The sequence below is a fragment of the Symphalangus syndactylus genome, chromosome 1 (genome assembly GCF_028878055.3).
Source record: "Symphalangus syndactylus isolate Jambi chromosome 1, NHGRI_mSymSyn1-v2.1_pri, whole genome shotgun sequence".
Classification (NCBI taxonomy): Eukaryota; Metazoa; Chordata; class Mammalia; order Primates; family Hylobatidae; genus Symphalangus; species Symphalangus syndactylus.
The window spans coordinates 106063840-106084077 of NC_072423.2; the positions used below are offsets into that span (position 1 = coordinate 106063840).

The following is a 20238-nucleotide window of genomic DNA, read 5'->3' on the forward strand; positions in this document are numbered from 1 at the left end:
TCACTCTGTTGCCCAGGCTGGAGTGCAGTGGCGTGATCTCAGCTCACTACAACCTTCACCTTCCAGGTTCAAGTGATTCTCCTACCTCAGCCTCCCGAGTAGCTGGGATTACAGGTGTGTGCCACCATGCCCGGCTAATTTTTTATTTTTAGTAAAGACAGGGTTTCACCATGTTGACCATGTTGGTCTCGAACTCCTGACCTCAAGTGATCTGCCTGCCTTGGCCTCCCAAAGTTCTGGGATTACAGGCATGAACCACTGTGCCCGGCCCACCCATAATTTTTTTTGATCTTCACAGTAACCAAAAGAGATCATTGCTCTCACTTTTCAGGTGGACAGAATGAAGATACCCAAGTAAGATAAGCCAGGTACACCTCCCAGCATCCTTACTGTGGTCCTTTGTCTTTTAAGTCCATCACAATAACACAGTTATCAGACCAGCAAAGTGTCATGTTTTATTGTTACTGTTTTGCAGCTTTGCTTGTTTCAGTCTCAATGCCAGCAGCAGACTTTCTCATTGAGTATTAGAAAATGAATTCCCTTGTCTCCTCTTGCCTATCTGGATCCTAACAGGAGAAGGCAATATGTATCTCAGCACCTCTAGTCCTTCCCAGGAACTTGCCCTCTGGAAAAACAATTGTCTGGGGGTAAAACGCTTAAAAAAGGCTTTAAAAATCAAGTTGCAACTATAATCAAACTTCATAGATGATAAATGTGAGTATCAAGAAGGTCAAAGTCCTAGAACAGAATTCAAAGCCAGTCTCTTAAAATATCTAAACATTGATTGATCTGTCATTTACCAGACTTGGTTTTGTAAGGTTACATGGTGCGTGTCAGGGCCTCATCTAGCAGAGGCAGACAGCACTGTCAAGCTCCAAGGAAGCACCGCCTCCTTGGACCCCTGATGAGCAAACCCCTCTCAAATTGGCAGCTACCCTGTGGCTTGGTTATTCACCTCCAGGTACCCTGAAGGTTGGGGGAATAATGTTCTGTGGTAACCTCTGAACTCACACATACACTTGCAAACCACTCTCAAACTTTCTGAATCTTGGGACCCATTTGTCCATGTCTTAGCAATCTCTTCTTGCTTCAGAGAAAAGAAATAGAAAAAACTTATTAATAGACTCAGAAAGGACTTCACAGTCTACCTACTAGCACTGGTGAAACACCAGTTTGATGAGTTAAGGGCCCGTGGTTCTCTGAAGATACAGGGGCTGAGCATCTGGGTACTAGACCCGGAAATTCTCTGCTCACCATCCATCCAGGTCTCTTTGGAAGTCCAAGGAGACATTGTCAAACCCCAGCGTCCCCAGAGGGCCCACTCCTGGGTGTGGAGCTCTGCAGCCCCTCAGGCTAAGCACAGAGGCAGAGGTTTATTAGTAAAATATAAACAAACAAACAGGACTTGGAACACTGATTTTTGTACAGGCAGGAATTCCTCAGCATAGCTGCAGAACAGCTGAACACCCTGAAGCCATTTGTTATGAGATGAGTGTTTCCTCCCTCTGGCGGCTCCCCCAGCAGCCGCACTACCTCCCAGAGTTCTGAAATGACTCATCGGGGCGGGAGAGGACTCCAGGACAGTGGACAGAAGCCAACAAGCGTGAGGAACAAAGGGTGGTGGAAGGGCTAACAGGCAGGTGAAAGCACATGCTGGGGCCCGCATGGTAGAACAGAGAGGAAAAATCTCAATAGGCCTGGGGTGGCCTAAATTATGTTTCTACCGGTAGTGGAATCAAGAAATGAAATAAGCTTCCCTTTGAATGTTCCATTTCAGGAGTTCCCTGGGCCCCTGCAGAGGATCCCTCCTACTTACTGATTGGTGAGTTGCTCAGCCCCGACAAACAGGTTGATTCTGGAGAGGCCCGTGCGAGTGCCAAGGAAGGCAACCTCCACACCCTTGTCAGAATTCCTGAAACAGAACAACGGATGTCAAGGGGAGGCCTCTAGACAGTAAGCAGATAATGCATTGCATTTTAAGACTCACAGAATGTTTTTACCAAATAGTAGTTTTGAAACTTGAACTTTAAAAGAAGTTACAGAAACACACACACACACACACACACACACACACACGCACAGATTGCCAACTTGCATCCCTTACAAGTTTTCACAGTAATACTTGCAGGAAAAATGAAGAACTTCCTGCCAACAAAAGCAGCATTGAAAAAAATCTACTTCCAACCATACACACATCTTTATTTCAAGGTTCTGGGTGCAAGTTCAAAGAGATCAGGCTAAGAATGGGAAGGACTAGCCAATTAGGGCTTAGGACTAGCTTTTTGCATTAAAGCTACCAAGTTTATTCTTGGTCTTGAGATCATTTGTGGAATCTGCCATTAAAGCAACTGAGCCACGGAACCAAGTTTGCAGCATCCCACAGCCTGGAATTCCACATAGTTGGAATTGGTTTTGACATCCACACAGTTGTGGGGGCACCAGCTTATCACTTCTACCAGATCACAGGCCTTATTCTCACCACCAACCCCAAAGAGATGTGTAAAGAAATGGCTTCTTCCAATAGCTCTGTAGGAGGCTACACATAGGAACTCTAAGAACGGCCTTGGCAAGGAAAACTAATACAAAAATTCACTAAATATCATTTTGTTTCAACTTCCAAGGCAAATTTTACATGCTTGAGTGTGTTCTTTAGGAGATTTGCAAGGTATATTTCTCCTATGCAAAAAGCAAACGGCCTTTCTTCACAAACACATATTTTTTTTCTTTTTTCTTTTCTTTTTTATTTTTTTGAGACGGAGTCTGGCTCTGTCACCCAGGCTGGAGTGCAGTGGTGCTATCTCGGCTCACTGTAAGCTCCGCCTCCCGGGTTCACGTCATTCTCCTGCCTCAGCCTCCAGAGTAGCTGGGACTACAGGCGCCTGCCACCATGCCCGGCTAATTTTTTTGTATTTTTAGTAGAGGCAGCATTTCACTGTGTTAGCCAGGATGCTCGATCTCTTGACCTTACGATCTGCCCACCTCAGCCTCCCCCAAAGTGCTGGGATTACAGGTGTGAACCACCATGCCCGGCCCACAAACATATAATTTTATTCTACAATAAATGTATGTAGAGAACACCAATTCTTGAGCTTGTTTCTCTGTCCTAAATGCTACTAGTAATTTTATCCAAAGCATTCTCCACGTTATCTTCAAAGTAAGGTCATTTGGTTACTTGATCTCTGATGAAAGTCAAAGTGGTGGATGCTACCTTTAAGTATTTAAGGGCTGAATAAAAACCAACACTATGCATTTCTGCTTGTAGCCTACACCGAATTGGAAAGCTGGCTGTCCAATCAGTTACAGATGTGGACTACAAAGCAAGTTACCATTTTGGAAATCTTTAGTATGTGTTAGGAATGAATCAGCAACCTTTGCTCAAGATTTTGAGTTTCAGGAGAGCCGAAAAGAAACACTACAAGGTTCACTAGAGAAAGAAACCCCAGGAAAGTCTCAATTCATTGCCAGCTTCCTAGGAAATAAGATCCATGCCATGAAGGCAAGCAGTTCAAAGACACCCCTAATAATGAAAATGGCAATCTCTCTGGGGCTCCAGATTTGCATACTAAACAGCCTACCTGACATCTCCATTTGGGAGACTTTCAGTCATTTTAAGCTCGTGATGTCTAGAAGAGAGACTGGCCATGTCCAGCCCTAAACCTGATCCTCCCCCAGTGTCTCTTGTGTTAGCAAATAACACCATCTGCCCAATAGCTCATGATATAAACCTGGGAATGATCCTTGATGGCTCAACCTCCCTACCCTCCACAACAAACCCATCATCAAGTCCTGGAGACCTTGCCTCTGAAGCAAGCCACAAGTGGACCTCTTCTCTCTGTGCCCACTGCCCCGGTCCAAGTCATGAATCCCTGGGAAAACTGTAAGAAACCTTACTATTGTTCTTACCCCATTACCCTCCCTCTGTTCTCCACACAGCAATAGAGATCTTTTTGTAAAATGCAAATCTGATCATTTTCTTCCCCTTCTTAAAATCCTTCAGTGATCTTCCAATGCTCTGAGTATAAAATCCAAAATCCTTAACCTGACTCCCAAGGTCCTGAGCCATGAGGCCCCTCTGCAGCCTCATCCTCTGACATCTTCCAGCCTATCCTTTATATGTCAGCTGTGTCCACCTTCTTTAAATTCCTCCAATGTGTCAAATACTTTCTCATCTCAAGGCCTTTGTACATGCTGTTCCTGGAATGCTGCCCGAACCTTGAACTAGTTCCCATCTTCCTCCTCCACTTTAGATTTGTTACACTTTATGTGTCTTTACTTTTCCTTCAAAGCAGTTATGATTCTTAATAATACAGCACACTATATACCACAGGTGCCACGATGTTAAGGGCTCTATCTGTGTGGTTTCTCTCCATTTCCCCAACACCTCGCTCAGAGTCTGGCACATAACAGACACATGGTCAAGACTTGATGAGTGAATGAATGAAAATGCAAACAGAATGAATGTCAGGATGGAAGGGAAGATACAATGAGGGAATGAACTACTGAATAGAAAAATGGAGAGAAACAGGATAGAAGGGAAGATAAAATGAGGGAATGAACTAAGGAAGAACAGAACAGTGGAGAGAAATGAATCATGTAACACATGAAGATATAAGGGAAAAGGAATGGTTCTTCCTTTTCTTTTTAATCTTTAATAGTCTACTTAAATTAATAATAGTAAAGAAATAATAATAAGCTGCTAAAGCAGTTCTCATCCTAGTCTTTGATATCAACTACCACGGCCTTCCCCACAGCCCTCCACCCTCCACTTCAGTAATAAAACCACAGGGTTATATCTGACACCCTATGAAATTGAGCTCTCACTTCTCTGTCCTACTCACAACCTAACCTGGCCCAGATCCCAAGCTCCCTCAAGACTGCAAAGTAGAGAGAGCTGTGGCGAGGCAGGAAACGAAGTTCCCTTCTGCATCTCTCTCTCTCTCTCGGAAGTGTCACCCTACCTCAGCGTACCAAATTTCATGTAACGTTAAAACTCAAACAAATTATATGTCGAAGCCAGGAGCTTGCCATCCAAGCCCGAGCCGCTAATCTGCTCTAGCTCTTGTGGTTTGGAGCTTGGGGGAAAATTAAAGAACTTTAACACCAGGCTCCTAAAAACAGTTTAGTTCTTTAAACCATAACCATATTTCAGAGTGTTGGTGAGGAAATGGCCATGAAAGGAGGACACGTGCAACCACTTACTCAGATTTGTTGAGGGCCAGGCTGGTCCAATACGCTTCAATGGGGGCACTCACCACGGCGTCAAAAAGGACTTCTTGGATCAATTCCTTATCACCTGTTGGGAGGGACAGACAAGAGGATGCTTCGGCAGGGCTGGAAGAGGGGCATGAGAGGCACTCATGGGCTCATTGTGCAGTGTCTGCAGGCTACTTTCTCATGCGGCATGTTGCTTTATGAGTTAAGTTCCCACTAGTTGAAAATATGAAACAGTTCTGACACCTGGTATGCCTGCAACACAGGAGCCTCCAAAGCATTTGGGCAAGAAGGTAGTCAACTGAGAGCGCTGGGTGTCTCACACTTCAGTTTCTTGCTTTCTCACCCCATCTCGTGGTTCCTGCCATGGACCAGCAGGCTGAGTCCCAGATTTGGAGACCAGAAGCCAGTACTCCTTGAACACTTGGTTGTCATCCTCCCCATCTCTGTCCTCTCCTAAAACTGAAATTCTTTAGCACCCTGAAATTCTCAGCCTGTTGTCACATGGAAAAGAGACACCATAACTTAATAACCACTGGGATTCTTATTTTGTGATTCCTTCTATTTAAGAATTGTTTCATTTCATTTATTTTTATTTATTTGTTTATTTTTTTGAGACACGGTCTCACTCTGTCGCCCAGACTGGAGTGCAGTAGTACAATCTTGGCTCACAACGACCTCTGCCTCCCAGGCTCAAGCCAGTCTCCTACCTCAGCCTCCCAAGTAGCTGGGATTATAGGCGCAGGCCACTACCATCTGGCTAATTTTTGTATTTTTAGTAGAGATGGGGTTTTACCATGTTGGCCAGGTTAGTCTCAAACTCCTGACCTCAAATGATCTGCCTGAATCAGCCTCCCAAAGTGCTGGGATTACAGGCATGAGCCACCATGCTCGGCCAAGAATTGTTTCATTTTAAAGGAGAATGTCTGTTCCCATCCAAAGAGACTCTTGGTAGAGCTCTGTGGAAGAGGCCAAGGAATGAGAGGATATGGTAAGTCTAGGAGAGGCATCCTAGAACTCTCAAATCACTCTGCAGAGGAGGACAATTAATTATCACATGAGACAGGACAGTCCTCACCTTGACTGGGGGCAAAAAAAAGAAAAAAGAGCTTTGCTAAAAAGCAAAAGCTAGAAATAACTTATCATCAGTAAGACAATGAATATATTAAGTTATGTAGTGGAATTCTATATAGTAATGCAAATAAATGCGTTAAAGCTAAATGATCAACACAAATTTCAAAAATATAATGGGTGAAAACACAAGTTGTAGTACACATATATTTTATGCACATATTGTATGTATTATAACATATATAGTAATTCATACAATATACCATACATATAGTTTAATATATATTTTAATAAAATTAATGCTATATATTGTTTATAGATACCTACATATGTAGGAATAGCATTAAATTATTGAGAATAATGAACAAATACAGACGGCCATTCTCTTTGGGAGGGACGTGAGGCTGAGCAGGCACCCAGGGGCTTCAACTTTATCTATAATGTCTCATTCCTTAAAAAGCACCTGGAGTAAGTATGGCAAAATATTAAGACTGCATAAAGCTGGATGGTGACTACAAATGTATTATTCATATTGTCTCTATATTTTGTTTTTTAAATATGTCCTTAAAAAGTCAAAGACAATGACACATGGGGCTCACAGGATGTCCATCTGATCCTTTCCCCACCAGGGCATATCCCAAAAAGTAAATCCATTCTATGGAGATGTCATTTAGTAGCTGGATAATCTCCTTACACCTCTCATAGGATTACATATGTAAAACACTTTTCAGGTCATTGAATACATGATGCTTGTTAGAGGTGGGGGCAGATATCATGATCTGTTTTGGTGGCTCTCCCCCTGCCCAAACTGTAGCTACTGGAGCTATCCTGTGAGAGTATAGGGTCTGCTCCTGCTTTTGAGGGGCATCCATGGCTGCTGCTGCTCTTCCCTCTTTTGCACCAGCTGAGAGATTTCCTACTCACTGAGCTCCCCTAGAAGGGGATGCTTGGTAGGCAGGACACTCAGCACGTACCACACTGAGAGGCTACGTGTCCCTGTTGTGACCCCACTCTTGGGAGAACCAGGAGATCTAGATATAGCCTTGAATGACACACAATCCTACTTCCAGCCTTGGTTTCTCATTTGCAAAATAAGGGAGATGAGCAAATATTTACAGTCCCCCTTCCCAGTTGTAACATTTTCATCCTATTCAGTTGCTTGACTAAATGGTTCAGAAGGGGACAAAGCCCAATGCAAACAGCTAAACCAGGATTGGGGATTCTGTGCAATTTTCCGTAATCCACATTCTTTCTCCTGTTCCTACAGGAAGCAGATATTTGATTGGATTTCACGTGACTGATAATCTCTGCCAAAGCAAAGCTTCCCTTAACAACTGAGGCCAAAAAACAGTTTTGCGTTCATTCCCCACCATCACCCCTGAAGGCACAGCACACTTTTGAAAGCATACTCACACTGGAGCAGAGGTTCTTTGCCTTTGAGGTAGAGCTTAATCGCTTCTAACTGAGACAGATGGCGGTGCTCAGGGTGTAGGTCAGTGTTGCAGTAGGACCTAAGAACATGACATGGCCCAAAACAAGACTAGGTCAATATTTACAGCATCTGCTTCCTTTGCCTTGGAATCAGGATAACTGGGCAAGGGAGCACAAACCATGTGGAATCAAAGAGGGCAATGAAGGATGCCATGGTCAAGGAGGGATAGTTTAATTCTTACCATTCATCTGCCAAGGACACATCGGGATGTTCTAAGTCATGCAGGCCTGGGGGTCAAGGAGAAGGGGTTCATGAGTAAGTACCACTCCCCCAATCCTCCTGTGCGTTTCAAATATTCTAGGGTAGGGCTGTGGGGTGGGTTAAGGGTAGACATCAACCCTAAGGGAACTGCCTTGGAGCAGGGACTCTGAGCAAAACAAACAAGTTCCCCTCCAGGCAGGACTCTCTCCCCATCTCCACTTCACTCAGCCAGCACTGCCACCTTCCCTGGCTGTTCATCCCAGAAAAACCTTAACACCTTGAAGATAGAGGAAACACAAATGAGTCCAGAGGGAGAAGCTTAACAGGACTGTTAGAAACACTCTCTGATGCTCCCTTTAGTTCGAATTGGGAACTGGGCTAGGCCATTGACCTCATGTATGATGTCAACAGGTTACTTTACTTCTCTAAATGTCAGTTTCTTCATGTGAAAAGCAGGAATAATAGTCCCTAATTGATGTGCAGTTGTGAGGGTGAAATCATAGGTTGAACAATATGAAGTCGTCAACACTCAACTGTTTTTGAGCAGCAAAGATTGCTAGTTGTTACAGGATCCTAAGTGAAAACGGCCATCCGCCTGGGAAGGAAACTAGGGGCGCTGGGGCTTGCGAGGAATCTGGGAGTTTTTATAGAAGGTTCCAGACCATCCTAACTCTGCAAGGATAACTGTTTCATTGCACTTTCACGTGGCTTGATCTTAATGGGTTATCAGCAGACATACACTTCTGAATGATGACCTCGGGAACTCCCATGATGCTTATAGCCTGTTTTGGAAAGTTAGTTTCTGAAATGACTGATAGTATCTTACTGCACTCAGGACTCGTTTCCTTCTCAAATACAAAGCTATAAAAGAAGTAGCAAAATACTAGACCTATCACACAATTATGCTCGATTTTACAGAAAGTAGAGAATACGTTAGAATGAACATCATTGTATATGATCCAAGTAGGCATATCCAGGCTCCAACACCTACAGGCTGAATGATCTTGGGGATGTCATGTCAGCTCTTTGAGTTATATCTACCATGAAATACAAGTAATACTGCATAACTCACAAGTGCCAGAAAACAGTTAAATGGGATCGGGATTAGTCCCTAGTGCAATCCATCTATCTGTGCAGCCTTTCTTCTTTTTTTCCTTTCCTTCTTCCCAACCAAACAACTTTCCTTCCTTCCTTTTGCCCTCCTCCCATTCCTTCCTTTCTTCCACACTTTTACTGAGCATCTGCTATATGCCAGGTATGATTCTAGGCCCTGAGAATATAGCAGTGAACAAAATAAGACACAAATTACTGCCTTCATTGTATTTAATTTCTAGTGGCAGAAAAGAGAGAGTCAATTATATTAAAATTTAACTTTAGAGAATATCAGATGGTGGTAAGGGCTAAAAAGGAAAAGAGAACATGGAACAAGAACAGGGAGGACCAAGAGATAAGGAGGGTTGAAGGGAGAAAGAGAGAGAGAGAGAGATTCCATTGTAACTATGGAGGTCAGGAAAGGCTTCACTGAGAAAGTGACCTGAATGAGGAAAGGAAGAGTCATGTAGGTGGCAGGAAGGGTGCTCATGGCAGAAGGAATAACAAGTGCAAAGGCCCTGAGAAGGGACTGTACCTTCCCAGAAAACTGGGTTAAGGGTGTCAAGTCTTTTTCTAGTTGCAGTTCCCATCCTCCCAACCTCATTCACAAAATCCTCTCTGGCTATATTTCACAGGACCTATAAATGACACTCAGAAAAGAAGGGATCTACCGGGCAGATCTTTTTGACTGCTTCTTCTCTGGGTTCCTAGGGCACCAAGGAAATTTAATTGTTCTCTAATTCTCTCACCTGTGATGTTCGTCCTTCTGATAAAAATCATATCCACTGATGATTGGAACTGCTGACAACAATGACATAAGCTCTAATTTGCTGAACAATTATCATGTGCAATACATATAAAAGATACAAAGTGGCCAGGCGTGGTGGCTCACACCTGTAACCCCAGGACTTTGGGAGGCCAAGGAAGGCGGATCACGAGGTCAGGAGTTCGAGACCAGCCTAACCAACATGGTGAAACCCTGTCTCTACTAAAAATACAAAAATTAGCTGGGCGTGGTGGCACGCGCCTGTAATCCCAGCCACTCAGGAGGCTGAGGCAGGAGAATCATCTGAACCCAGGAGATGGTGGAGGTTGCAGTGAGCTGAGATCACACCATCGCACTCCAGCCTGAGCAACAGAGCAAGACTCCATCACACACACAAAAAAGATACAAAGTGTTGAAAAAGATTAAAAGATTCATAAGAGAAACAATTTCAGCAGGTAGAATTATAGGCCACACCTTCAATCTTGGTAATGACTTTTTATATTTTTGAGCAAAAGCTACCTATTTGTCACCTTTATAATCTCTGGCATCGGCAAAGCACGTGGAAAATTCCCACATTCTGTAGGGAGTTATTCCTTATTGAAGATCCTATAGAAGTATAGTTGCCAGCCCCAAGGAACTCCTTCCCTCTCCAAGAACAGAAGAGAACAATAACACACCATGACTCCTAGAGAGATGACAAGATCCTCTACTATTTGGCCCAAGGGTAAGCAGCTTTCTTAAGTTCTATTACTCAGCAAAGCTGGCAGGATTGTCAGTCTTTTTATTTACAGAGGACCAACAGAGAGAGGAAGATATGACCTCATTTGGGTGGATAAGCAGCTACTCTCCCCCTTGCTGAGGATTTGAGCTAATTTCTTGCATAGTGGTTACAGTCAGCTCTGAAATTCTATGTGACTGCTTAGCATCACAGCTGTGGAACATACAGGAAGATAATGACTAAAAAAGAATCCAAAAGACAATGCAAAACAACTGTGCGTATCTGTGTCTCCATGCATGTGTGTGTGTGTGTGTGTGTGTGAGAGAGAGAGAGGAAGGGAGGGACAGGCCCCTGTATTGAGGATTGACCAAGGGAGCAGACCCATGAGAGGCAATTAATTTCTTAATAACCTCTCCTTCTATTGTTCTGACCATGAGTTGTTTCTTCAGCTTGACCTCACATGGCTTAGACATGAATTTTCTGGCTTCATGGGCAGTGATGTCCACAGAGCCAACATGGCCCACAGAGGCAGAAAATTCTAGAAGTGAAAACATGATCCTGAAAACACATCCTGCAGAGTGTCTTGCTCAAGTCACAGAGTTGCCTGTGTTCTCTGGCATGTCTCTGGGAAGAGAGACCACACGGTTAGCTCTTTGGTGGGCACACTCTGGGTTCTGCCCAGCTCACAGTGAGCCTCTCTACTCTCCTTTCTGCCCCCATACGATCTCACAGGCACTTGGGAAGCACAAACCAACATCCCTGAAACAACACGGGCAGGGACCATCGGCAGTAAACCAGAGGCTATCTAGGGGTTTGACGTCTCAGGGAACATCCATCTCCTTCCTCATGCCCTGTAGCATCACCTGAGGGCGCCGTGGATGGGCCAGCTTCTGGAAACTCACCACATACATGTGTAATCAGTTCTGACCAATTAAAACTTGGCTTATAATTGACCTTCCCATTCCTGGCTGTCCTCCCTATGGACATCCAGAAAGACAGTAGTTCTGGGCCCACTCCTTCTCTGTGGACATGCAAAACCTAATGACCTGCAAGTGAGTCACTCAAGGCCACTCAGGGAGTGGGGCCCTTCAGAAATGATGTCCACCACCCCTGTGAGCAGCTAATGCTGGAACAGGTAACCTCTCTGAACTACTAGGGAGTTGGCAGATGAAAAGGACAGCACGTGTGACAGCAATTTTAAAATTTAAAGAGCTATAACAACTGCTCCTGTTTACTGAGAGTTTACTGTGCCTCTGTGCTTTATGAACATAAGAGGGTCTGGGAACTTCAAGGTGCTACTTACTCCCTCTGACCTATGTAAATCATTTAAATGGTCACATTTCCCTTTGGGCCAGGGCTGCCATGAAACACAAGTGAAATACGTGGCTCAACTGTGTAGGAGAGACTAAGGCTCTCATATCTCTGTTTTCATGGTTTCCCCTGGGCATGAGTTATTCCGTAAATTTGTATTTCTCCCAAGTACTGATTTTTATGTATGAGAAGAATATAGTTGAGTGATGATTCCTATTTACTGATATTCTGCTTTTATCCACAAAGCTGTTAACTCTGAGCAACTCACAGTCAACAGCACTGTGGATGAAAGTAGAATGTAAGTAAATTAAATCACAACCATGAATCGGAACTCCTGCCATTCTGAAATCTACGCACACCAGGGAAGAAGAAACGTATTAAGAATATCAAGTAGGCATTCGTTTGAGTGGAATGTCCAACGGACTGGTCAGAGGTGCGGACAGATGAACAAGTTCTTCAGCTAACTCAATAGCTGGCTACTGAGCCTTCTTCCCACACCAAAGGATAAGACGAGGCAGGCGGTATCTTACCTTCTTCGATGGTTACATTCCCTCGGAAGAAATATTTCCCATGACCTCTGGAGAGCGCCACACCTAAACTGTGCAGAGAGACAAGGCAGGTCTTGAAATCCCTGGCATCAACTCAAATAGACTTGTGGGCTAACATTTTTTAATTTTCCATTTTTCACATTTCCATTTTATGATCTGTAAACAATTTTTCCAACCGTTTACTTTCAAAACCCCACTGATTATCACTGGTATTGGTTTTTCTTAGGTTCAATCAGCTGCTTCAAAGTAATTTCTGATTGGAAATGCCAGCAGCAATTGGCTACTCTTTGTGTTTTCAGAGTTGTGGCAAACTGCTCGCCCTTCCAGCAAGCCCTTCTCTCAGATACCCTCCCAAAGACCATGCGCCCTGCTCTTTATACACCCTTGCCCTGCATTCAGAGATGGGTCTCTCCAGCCCCTAGCGTTTGGGACTTGGGAAATTGACCCCTTCTCAAAGGCAAAAACAAAAACTTCCACTACTACATGAGTGCAACCGCATTACTGTGTTGCAGGCTTCTTTGCCCAATCCTCTCCCTAGTCTAATAGGTTTTTCACACTCACTGGCTTGATTTAAGATCCATTCCATTTTTGTCAAAAGCAAGAGACTATGTTTTTAAAACATAGTCTCTTACTTTAGAGAGACTATTTGGCAAACGCACTTAGCAGCTCATATGTTCCTTGTTTGCTCCTGGTTCCACATGGAATCCACCCATGATCCTTGGTAGTTTAGGACAACAATGCTAGAATTTATTTTTCAGATTATTCTACAGTCAGTAAACTCCTTTTCTCCTTAGCTCTGAGACGCCAGTTCAGGAACATGAAGCAGAGTTACTGAAATAATTTTTTACAAAACGAATTACAACACTAAGTTAATAGTAGTGGGAAACTTCAGAATGCTACATACACATCTGAAAGCAGGCAATGAGGCAAAGCCATTTTTCAGGACTGTTACAAAGAGAAACAACAGGATTCAAAAGTAGACAAGCACACAAGGACAGTTCAGAGAAATGGAAACGGAGGCACAACATGTAGGGATGGATATGCCACCTCCAGGTTTGAAGGATTGTTTTTTTGGTCATGGAAATAAAAGGTGAAATGGAACTCACAAAGCAGCAAGTTCAATGGTTAAGGACCCTGGTAACCCTCTGCACTTGTCTTCACCCTTAGCGGGAACCCCCAAAGCATATTTGCTTGACAATGAGATGCAAAGCCATGGCAGATTGAGTGAGTTCTCCTAGGTGAGCCTGAACCATCTCCCCCCGCTTCTGGAAAACAAAAGCAGCCTGGGAAAAGCCCCTTCCTCACTCTTTCCAGCCTTTTGGCAGGGTGTTTGGTTATCTTCAGATGATGAGCTCTGAGAGTGTCAGCAGGTTTTGTACAAACACAACTGATGGGTCTGATGGAATGTCCATGTATTATGGTCAGCTCTACCTGAAAGGAGTACCCTTGATGTCTGTATAATAGTAGTCATTTGTCATCACCAAAACCCGTTTCTAGATTGAAAAAAAAAAAAAAAAAGTCGTAGAGAAAAGAAAACATGGTTAGTCTGCTAAGTGAAGTCTTCAGAAATAAATAAAAATAAATGGACACACTATGATCAGGTTAACAGTACTACATGAATCTTGTTTGAGATAAGTAAAGACAAGAGAAAAATGATCTCAGCGAAAGATATTTATTCCAGATATAGCTTTCAAAGCTAATTTTTCACAGTGGTTTGTTTTAAATTAAGCGGCAAAAATGTTTGAGAAAAATGTACCCCTTTGTCCACTGTCTTCTTCACCTCCATGGAAAACTTCCCCGTCTTTCGATTCACCATAGCATTTCTCAACTAAAATGATAAAAGAAAAGTGTGTTAGTTCTTCCCTGGGTTATCATGTAATCTGGACACCTTACATCCTCAGTGTGCAGTGGAGCCTCCATATTGAACTTACACCTCAAAAACAGAGCTTCTGAAGAATAAACACCCAACTGCTCATGCACAATGGGAGACAGGCTAACAACAATAAATAAATGACCTTCATCTTCAATTTAGGGAGCTCGTGTAAACTTCAGGACAATAACAAAAGAGCCTCGACAATACTGATGAATCCCGGGAGTCAGAGAGTGAACTCCTGGAGACCCGCTAAAACACAGAGCAAGAATGTCTCTGGGGACAAGGTGTGTTTTCAAAAAGGGTACTGATTTGTCATGGAGAAATCACTTTTCAAAACATAATCGAGTTAAAGACGTTTTCCTACACAGTAGTTAAAAAGAGGAAAAAAAAAAAAAAAGGCCAGGCCAAGCATTTGGAAGACAGCGGTTAGCCCTTCCTAAGATGAATCATCTTTAAATGCTCTCTGAGAAATCTGGGCCAATTAATGACCTTGCTGATGAGGCAGTGAACAGGAGCGACCCTGTATCTGATTTTTGGAGGTCCTGTTTAGGAGCAGCGAGCCTGGCTCTCCTCCCCCACCCCCGGCTGACCTCATCTAATTACATGTGGCCCTTCCATGAGTTCAGAGGAGGACAGCAGACGCAGTGATGAAAGATGTGCCATCATGGGCACCAAGGCAAGACGACAGAGAAGGCCAGTTAATGGAATAGGAGCAAATGCTGACATGCCACAGCCTGTCAGGAAAGGCTCTCTCCCCACCCCTCTCTTGTCTTTGTTCATCTTTTCCCCTCTTTTCTCCTTTGAGGAGCTTGAGTAAGATCTGGCCGATAGAAAACTGCAACACTAGCAAGCAACCTAAATTTGATTCGAGGCTGTCTAGATTTGGGTTTGCATTCTCATCTTCTGTGTGAGTGAGTAAAGGCATAACTTTTAGCTGGAGGCATGTATAAAATAAAATATATATTTTACTCTAGATATTTTTTTAACAACACATAATAGGCATTTCTGGAAATATTTTCCCATTTTAACTTTTGTGGTTTTGGACAGGGAGAGCTGGTCCTAATTAAGTCTACTTTCTAACTTTTAAGAACGGCTCGATTTATCTTTAACATGGTTTTCATTTTTCCTCTTTCTGGTGCCTGCCTAAAGCCATTTGGGACCTTCTCCTCTCACATTCCCCAGGCAAACTAGAGATTAGGTAAGCCTCGCTGTGTCTCCATGCCACCCCACCCCCAACTCCCAGTAGCACAGAACAATCAACATGGGGGTCTGGGAGTGTCCAAGGCCAGGGTCACTGATGCCTCCTTTAGTCTTGCCCTTTTCTTAAATCATAACGAAAACAGGTTATACTTATTGAACCTACTTGTGAGGCAGGATGGCACTGTAGTTAAGGAATGGACTCTGGAGCCAGAGCTTTATGATCTTGGGTCTCTCGATCACTTACCATCTCTGTGACTCAGTTTCCTCTTCTGAAAAATGGAACTAATGCCAGCACCCATCTCATTAAGTTGTAGTGAAGACTGACGAGTCGATATTTAGAAGAGTGCCTGGTGCCTCCTAAGTACTCAATACATGCTAGCTATCCTCCATCATCATCAACACCACAGTCAACAGCATCTGTATCATCGTCATCCTCATTACCATCTTCTTCATTTTCACTTAGTGTCAGACACCTTTCAGTAGCTTAAGGCGTCAGGATTTGGACTTGAGTTTGCTTGAGGCAGATGCCCAAGCTCAATGTTTTCCAAACTTTTTTGACTTTGAGCCATGTAAGAAATAACACGCTTGTAATCCCAGCACTTTGGGAGGCCGAGGCGGGCGGATCACAAGGTCAGGAGATCGAGACCACGGTGAAACCCCGTCTCTACTAAAGATACAAAAAATTAGCCGGGCGTGGTGGTGGGCGCCTGTAGTCCCAGCTACTCGGAGAGGCTGAGGCAGGAGAATGGCGTGAACCCGGGAGGCGGAGTTTGCAGTGAGCCGAGATCGCGCCACTGCACTCCAGCCTGGGCAACAGAGCAAGACTCCGTCTCAAAAAAAAAAAAAAAAAAAAAAAAAAAAAAAAAAAAAAAGAAATACATCTTACTCTGATGAGCCCCTCTCTATCTCCTATTTTAGTAGATTTCATTGCTAGGTTGCTCATGAACCACTAAATGGATTTTGTGACCTCTCCTCCAACTGCCCACATTGAAAATTGCTGCTCTTAACTGCCTGTAGGTTTGCATAGACCGAAAAGGAGACAGCCCCAGGTAAAGAGGTAAACCACGATATCAATGTTCAAGTTTTGCCACTGACATAAGCCAGCTGTCCCATGACCTCTCTGTGGCTAACTTTCTTCCTGTTTCATTCATCTGTCTAAAGTGTTCATGAGTGAGGACTCCCAGACCCCAGGGATCCTGTCAGGTGCTATAAAAATGGAGGTCATCAGATTCCTATGAAATTCAGATACTACTGAGAGACACTGTTTACTGAACTCTTACTGAGCTCTTACTGTGTGTCAGGTACAGATTTTAAACCCCTCAAACTTATCTTCTGAGGTGCTGTTATTATCTCCATTTTACAGGTGGAGAAATAGGCACAGATAAGAAGTTTGCCCAGGGTAACGAGGCCTCTGCCTCTTGAGCCCGTGCTCTTAACCTCTGCTTCCCAAATCAGAAGAGAAAGCACTTAGACAACATTAAATATTTTATAGCATTAATATAAAAATCATATATTATTTCTGAGCTTTTTAAAAACCAAATAAAATGTTTTAAAAATTGACCATGTCATAGTCTGAGGTCCTAACTTCCTGGCAGACTCTTATACAAGCTCTAAGTAGAAGATCTAGGGTTGACGGGAAGGTGGTTTCCTGTTCTCTTTGCCAGAGGAGGAAAGGGAGTTTGATTACTTAATAGGCTGTCCTGTGAGAATACAGCATTGTGAGGCTGGAACATTCTAGAAATGTCACTTTTTTATCTTAGGAGGCTGCAGCTTGAGAAGTGGAGCAACTTGCCCAGAATCACAGTGAGTGGCACCCCTAGGTTGTAAGACAGCAGAGGAGTCCTAAGCACAGGCCGAAGTGATGGGGAAGAGCAATGCAATCAGTCCCCACCTAGGGCGGGGAGGGCGTGATGTTCACTGCTTTGAACTTGCCACTGCCTGGATTTACAACAGTGAACAACTGGAAAAACGCAAACGGCCTGGCAGAGGAAAATTTCCAAACAAGTTTTGATGTGCCCATATGTTAGCATATTATGTAGTCATTAAAAACCCCATGTGCAGCTGTTCAACTTAACACATAGTCAGAGAAAGGCAAATTAAAACATCAGTGGCATACCTTGATTTTTCCATATCAGATATCAAGCATCTGCAAGTGTGGTAATGCAGTGGACATTAAAGCAGCTTGTACCACAGCGTACTCAATAAAATAAAAGGTAAAATCTCCTCAAGCTGAAAATACTCATCTGGCGACAGTGATCAGCCTCTCCGCTCTCTAGGAATCACCCTTTCCCCAGGGCCCTGCATTGTCCAGTTCAGATGTGCTTCTCCAGAGCCCCTGGTGAATCTGTCTCTCTTCAGCAGTGCTGAAGCTGAAGCTACTTGGATAACCACTCAAAGCACCCACTTTCCTGCCAACCTCGTTACAGCTGGAAGCCATGTTTCCTGCTTCATTGTTAGCCTGCTACTCTGACCGGCCATGTTACAGCTCATTAAGGAAGCTTTCCCCAGAGATTCACTGGCCACCTTCAGTTGTGGGTATGATTATGGAATGACAGCTCGTGCTCCTAATGGTGGCTCATTGTCCACATTAGAATGTGAGCCTCACCTTTTCTGGTGCACAGGCAGCCTGCATTTCTAAGCCCCTAATGACATGCAACCATGGAGAAGCTGGCAGTTTAAAGAGGAAGGGAGACACAGTGGATAAACAGGCCTGTCATTCCCAAGCAAGCATTCAACCAGCGTAGGAAAACAGACTTGGGCATGGAGAACCTGTATAACATTCTCTCTCTCTTCCTCCTCCCCTATGTGTCAGTCTGGGTTTGGAGGGGGTGGGGGAGTGTTGTGCTTAGTTTGGGTGTCCAGAGCTCAAGCATGAGCTGGAGAGACACTCTGGGGAGGGTATAAAAAAGAATCAAATAAATGGACTAAGGTCTCAGAAATATGCCCCAGGAAAAAGGCTTTTTTGCCTTGTAGGGCTTCTGGCAAAAAAGACTCCAGAGAAATTTTCCATCAGAGTCATCATGGGTATGAAGCAATGTAGTTGCCTAGAGGGTAGTAGGAGAAAAAAGGCTTATACCACAACAGAAGGGATTGTAGTTAGATTCAAAGTAGCATCTATGGGGCAGTATTCACAACAATACCATGCACACAAACATCTGTTTAGCAGCTACTATGTGCAAGGCACTCCCCATCTTTTCTGCACCCCCAGAGGAGGATAACCCATATACTATGTGTCACTGAAATAAGAGTCTTCAAGGACTCCTGGACTCAAGGACTTAAGGGCTCTCTCCATGGAATATGCAAGTGTCAAGAGCACAGTTCTGTGGGCCAGGCTGCCTGAGTTGGAATCCACATTCTATGTCATTAGGCCATTACAGCCATTCTCTGCCTCAGTTTCCTCACCTGTAAAATGGAGATAACAAAAACACCCATTTCATAGGTTCACTGTGAGAAATAAATAAGTTCACTCAGGTATATCACTTAGAATGATACTGGTGTATAGGAAGAGCTAATATATGGCAGTTATTATTATTTTTATGAGTTTTTTTCTATTAACAGATATAATCACATTCAATGTGGAAAGCTTGGGAATGACTGGAAGTTAATAGGAACAAAACAAAAGAATCACCCTCAATTCCTTGTGCCATCTCTTAGAATTTATAACCAAAGGATAAACGCTATTTTTAAGATAATTTTCCCTTCCCAGAGGGGATCTACACTGGAGATTCAGACTGGGCTATGCATGTCTCAAAATCCCCTGCTGGCACATGGGTCCTCCAAAGATCTGCCCTACTTATTGTATTCCTGCCCTGATGCCTAACTCATCCTGCAGAGTGGGACAGAAGTCCTGCTCATACTACTATAAAGTTTTAAATTGTTCTTTTTTTTAAAATTTTAGCCAGTCTATTTTATATGCATTTTAACAGTATATATGAACTTACTTCATTTTTGGAAGTATGCAGGTTATAACTGTGGTTGTTAAATTCAGGAGCCTACTTCCTAGAGAAGTAGAACTTACCTTCCAAGAAGTTCTCTGCATCCGGGCAGACTCTACTGCTTCTTCCTCAGTAGGCTGTGTTTACATGGTCTTTTCTAGATTTCGACCTAAACCCTGTCCTCTGCTACTCAGGTGCAAACCCCAAGGCCCAGCACATGGATACGTGAGATTTTGTGCAGACTTCACAATGACACTTTCTATAGATTCCAGAATTCTCCAATTAGTGACGTGCAATTCCCCAGGAGAGAAATGGTGGTTTGGGTTTTCCCAAGTCAAATATGTTGATAGAGAAGGAATTCACATTTCAAATGCACCATACTCCAAGGCGACAAGATAAGAGACTCAGACCAAAGACATAACCAGAGACCAATTTGTGCAGCACAAAACCACTGGACTTGCTTGAGACGTGGGAACTCTGAAGTTGGACAGACAGAACGCAGTCCTAGGAGTCACGTGGAGGTGAAGAACACACACGTGAGGCTGCGAATCCGATGCCTGCAGCTCCAATGAGAAAGGAAAGCAGGATAAGGAGATACAAAGTGTTCCCAAACTGTGATTACTAAAGGAGACATTTGCTCACTGAAAATTAGCTGGGACACAGGTGATGGCTGGAGTGAGCTGAGTCATACATCTGTTCAAGTAGCATGCAAAAAGGGAGACAACTCACTGAGGTCACAAACAAGCAAACAAACAAAAATAAATCAACAGATAAAGTGAAGAAGGAAGAGGAAGGGCAACAATGGAAAGTCCCCTCCGAA

The 20238-nt window shown here is 43.6% G+C and overlaps 1 protein-coding gene across 5 annotated transcripts in view; it reads right to left on the reverse strand.

Moving 5' to 3' along the window:
- The window catches only part of CACNA2D3 (calcium voltage-gated channel auxiliary subunit alpha2delta 3), a 959332-nt gene that overhangs the window by 195947 nt on the left and 743147 nt on the right, over positions 1–20238 (reverse strand). For all 5 annotated transcript variants that reach the window (XR_010122405.1, XR_010122406.1, XM_055273813.2 and 2 more), the window contains 7 exons: positions 14167–14238; positions 13842–13903; positions 12393–12460; positions 7956–8001; positions 7696–7793; positions 5200–5293; positions 1817–1912 (listed from right to left, as the gene is read on the reverse strand). Coding sequence is in view for 3 of the 5 variants with exons in the window: in XM_055273813.2 (XP_055129788.1) it covers positions 1817–1912; positions 5200–5293; positions 7696–7793; positions 7956–8001; positions 12393–12460; positions 13842–13903; positions 14167–14238 (536 nt within the window). In the remaining 2 variants the exon portion in view is untranslated. The remainder of the gene's footprint in view (positions 1–1816; positions 1913–5199; positions 5294–7695; positions 7794–7955; positions 8002–12392; positions 12461–13841; positions 13904–14166; positions 14239–20238) is intronic.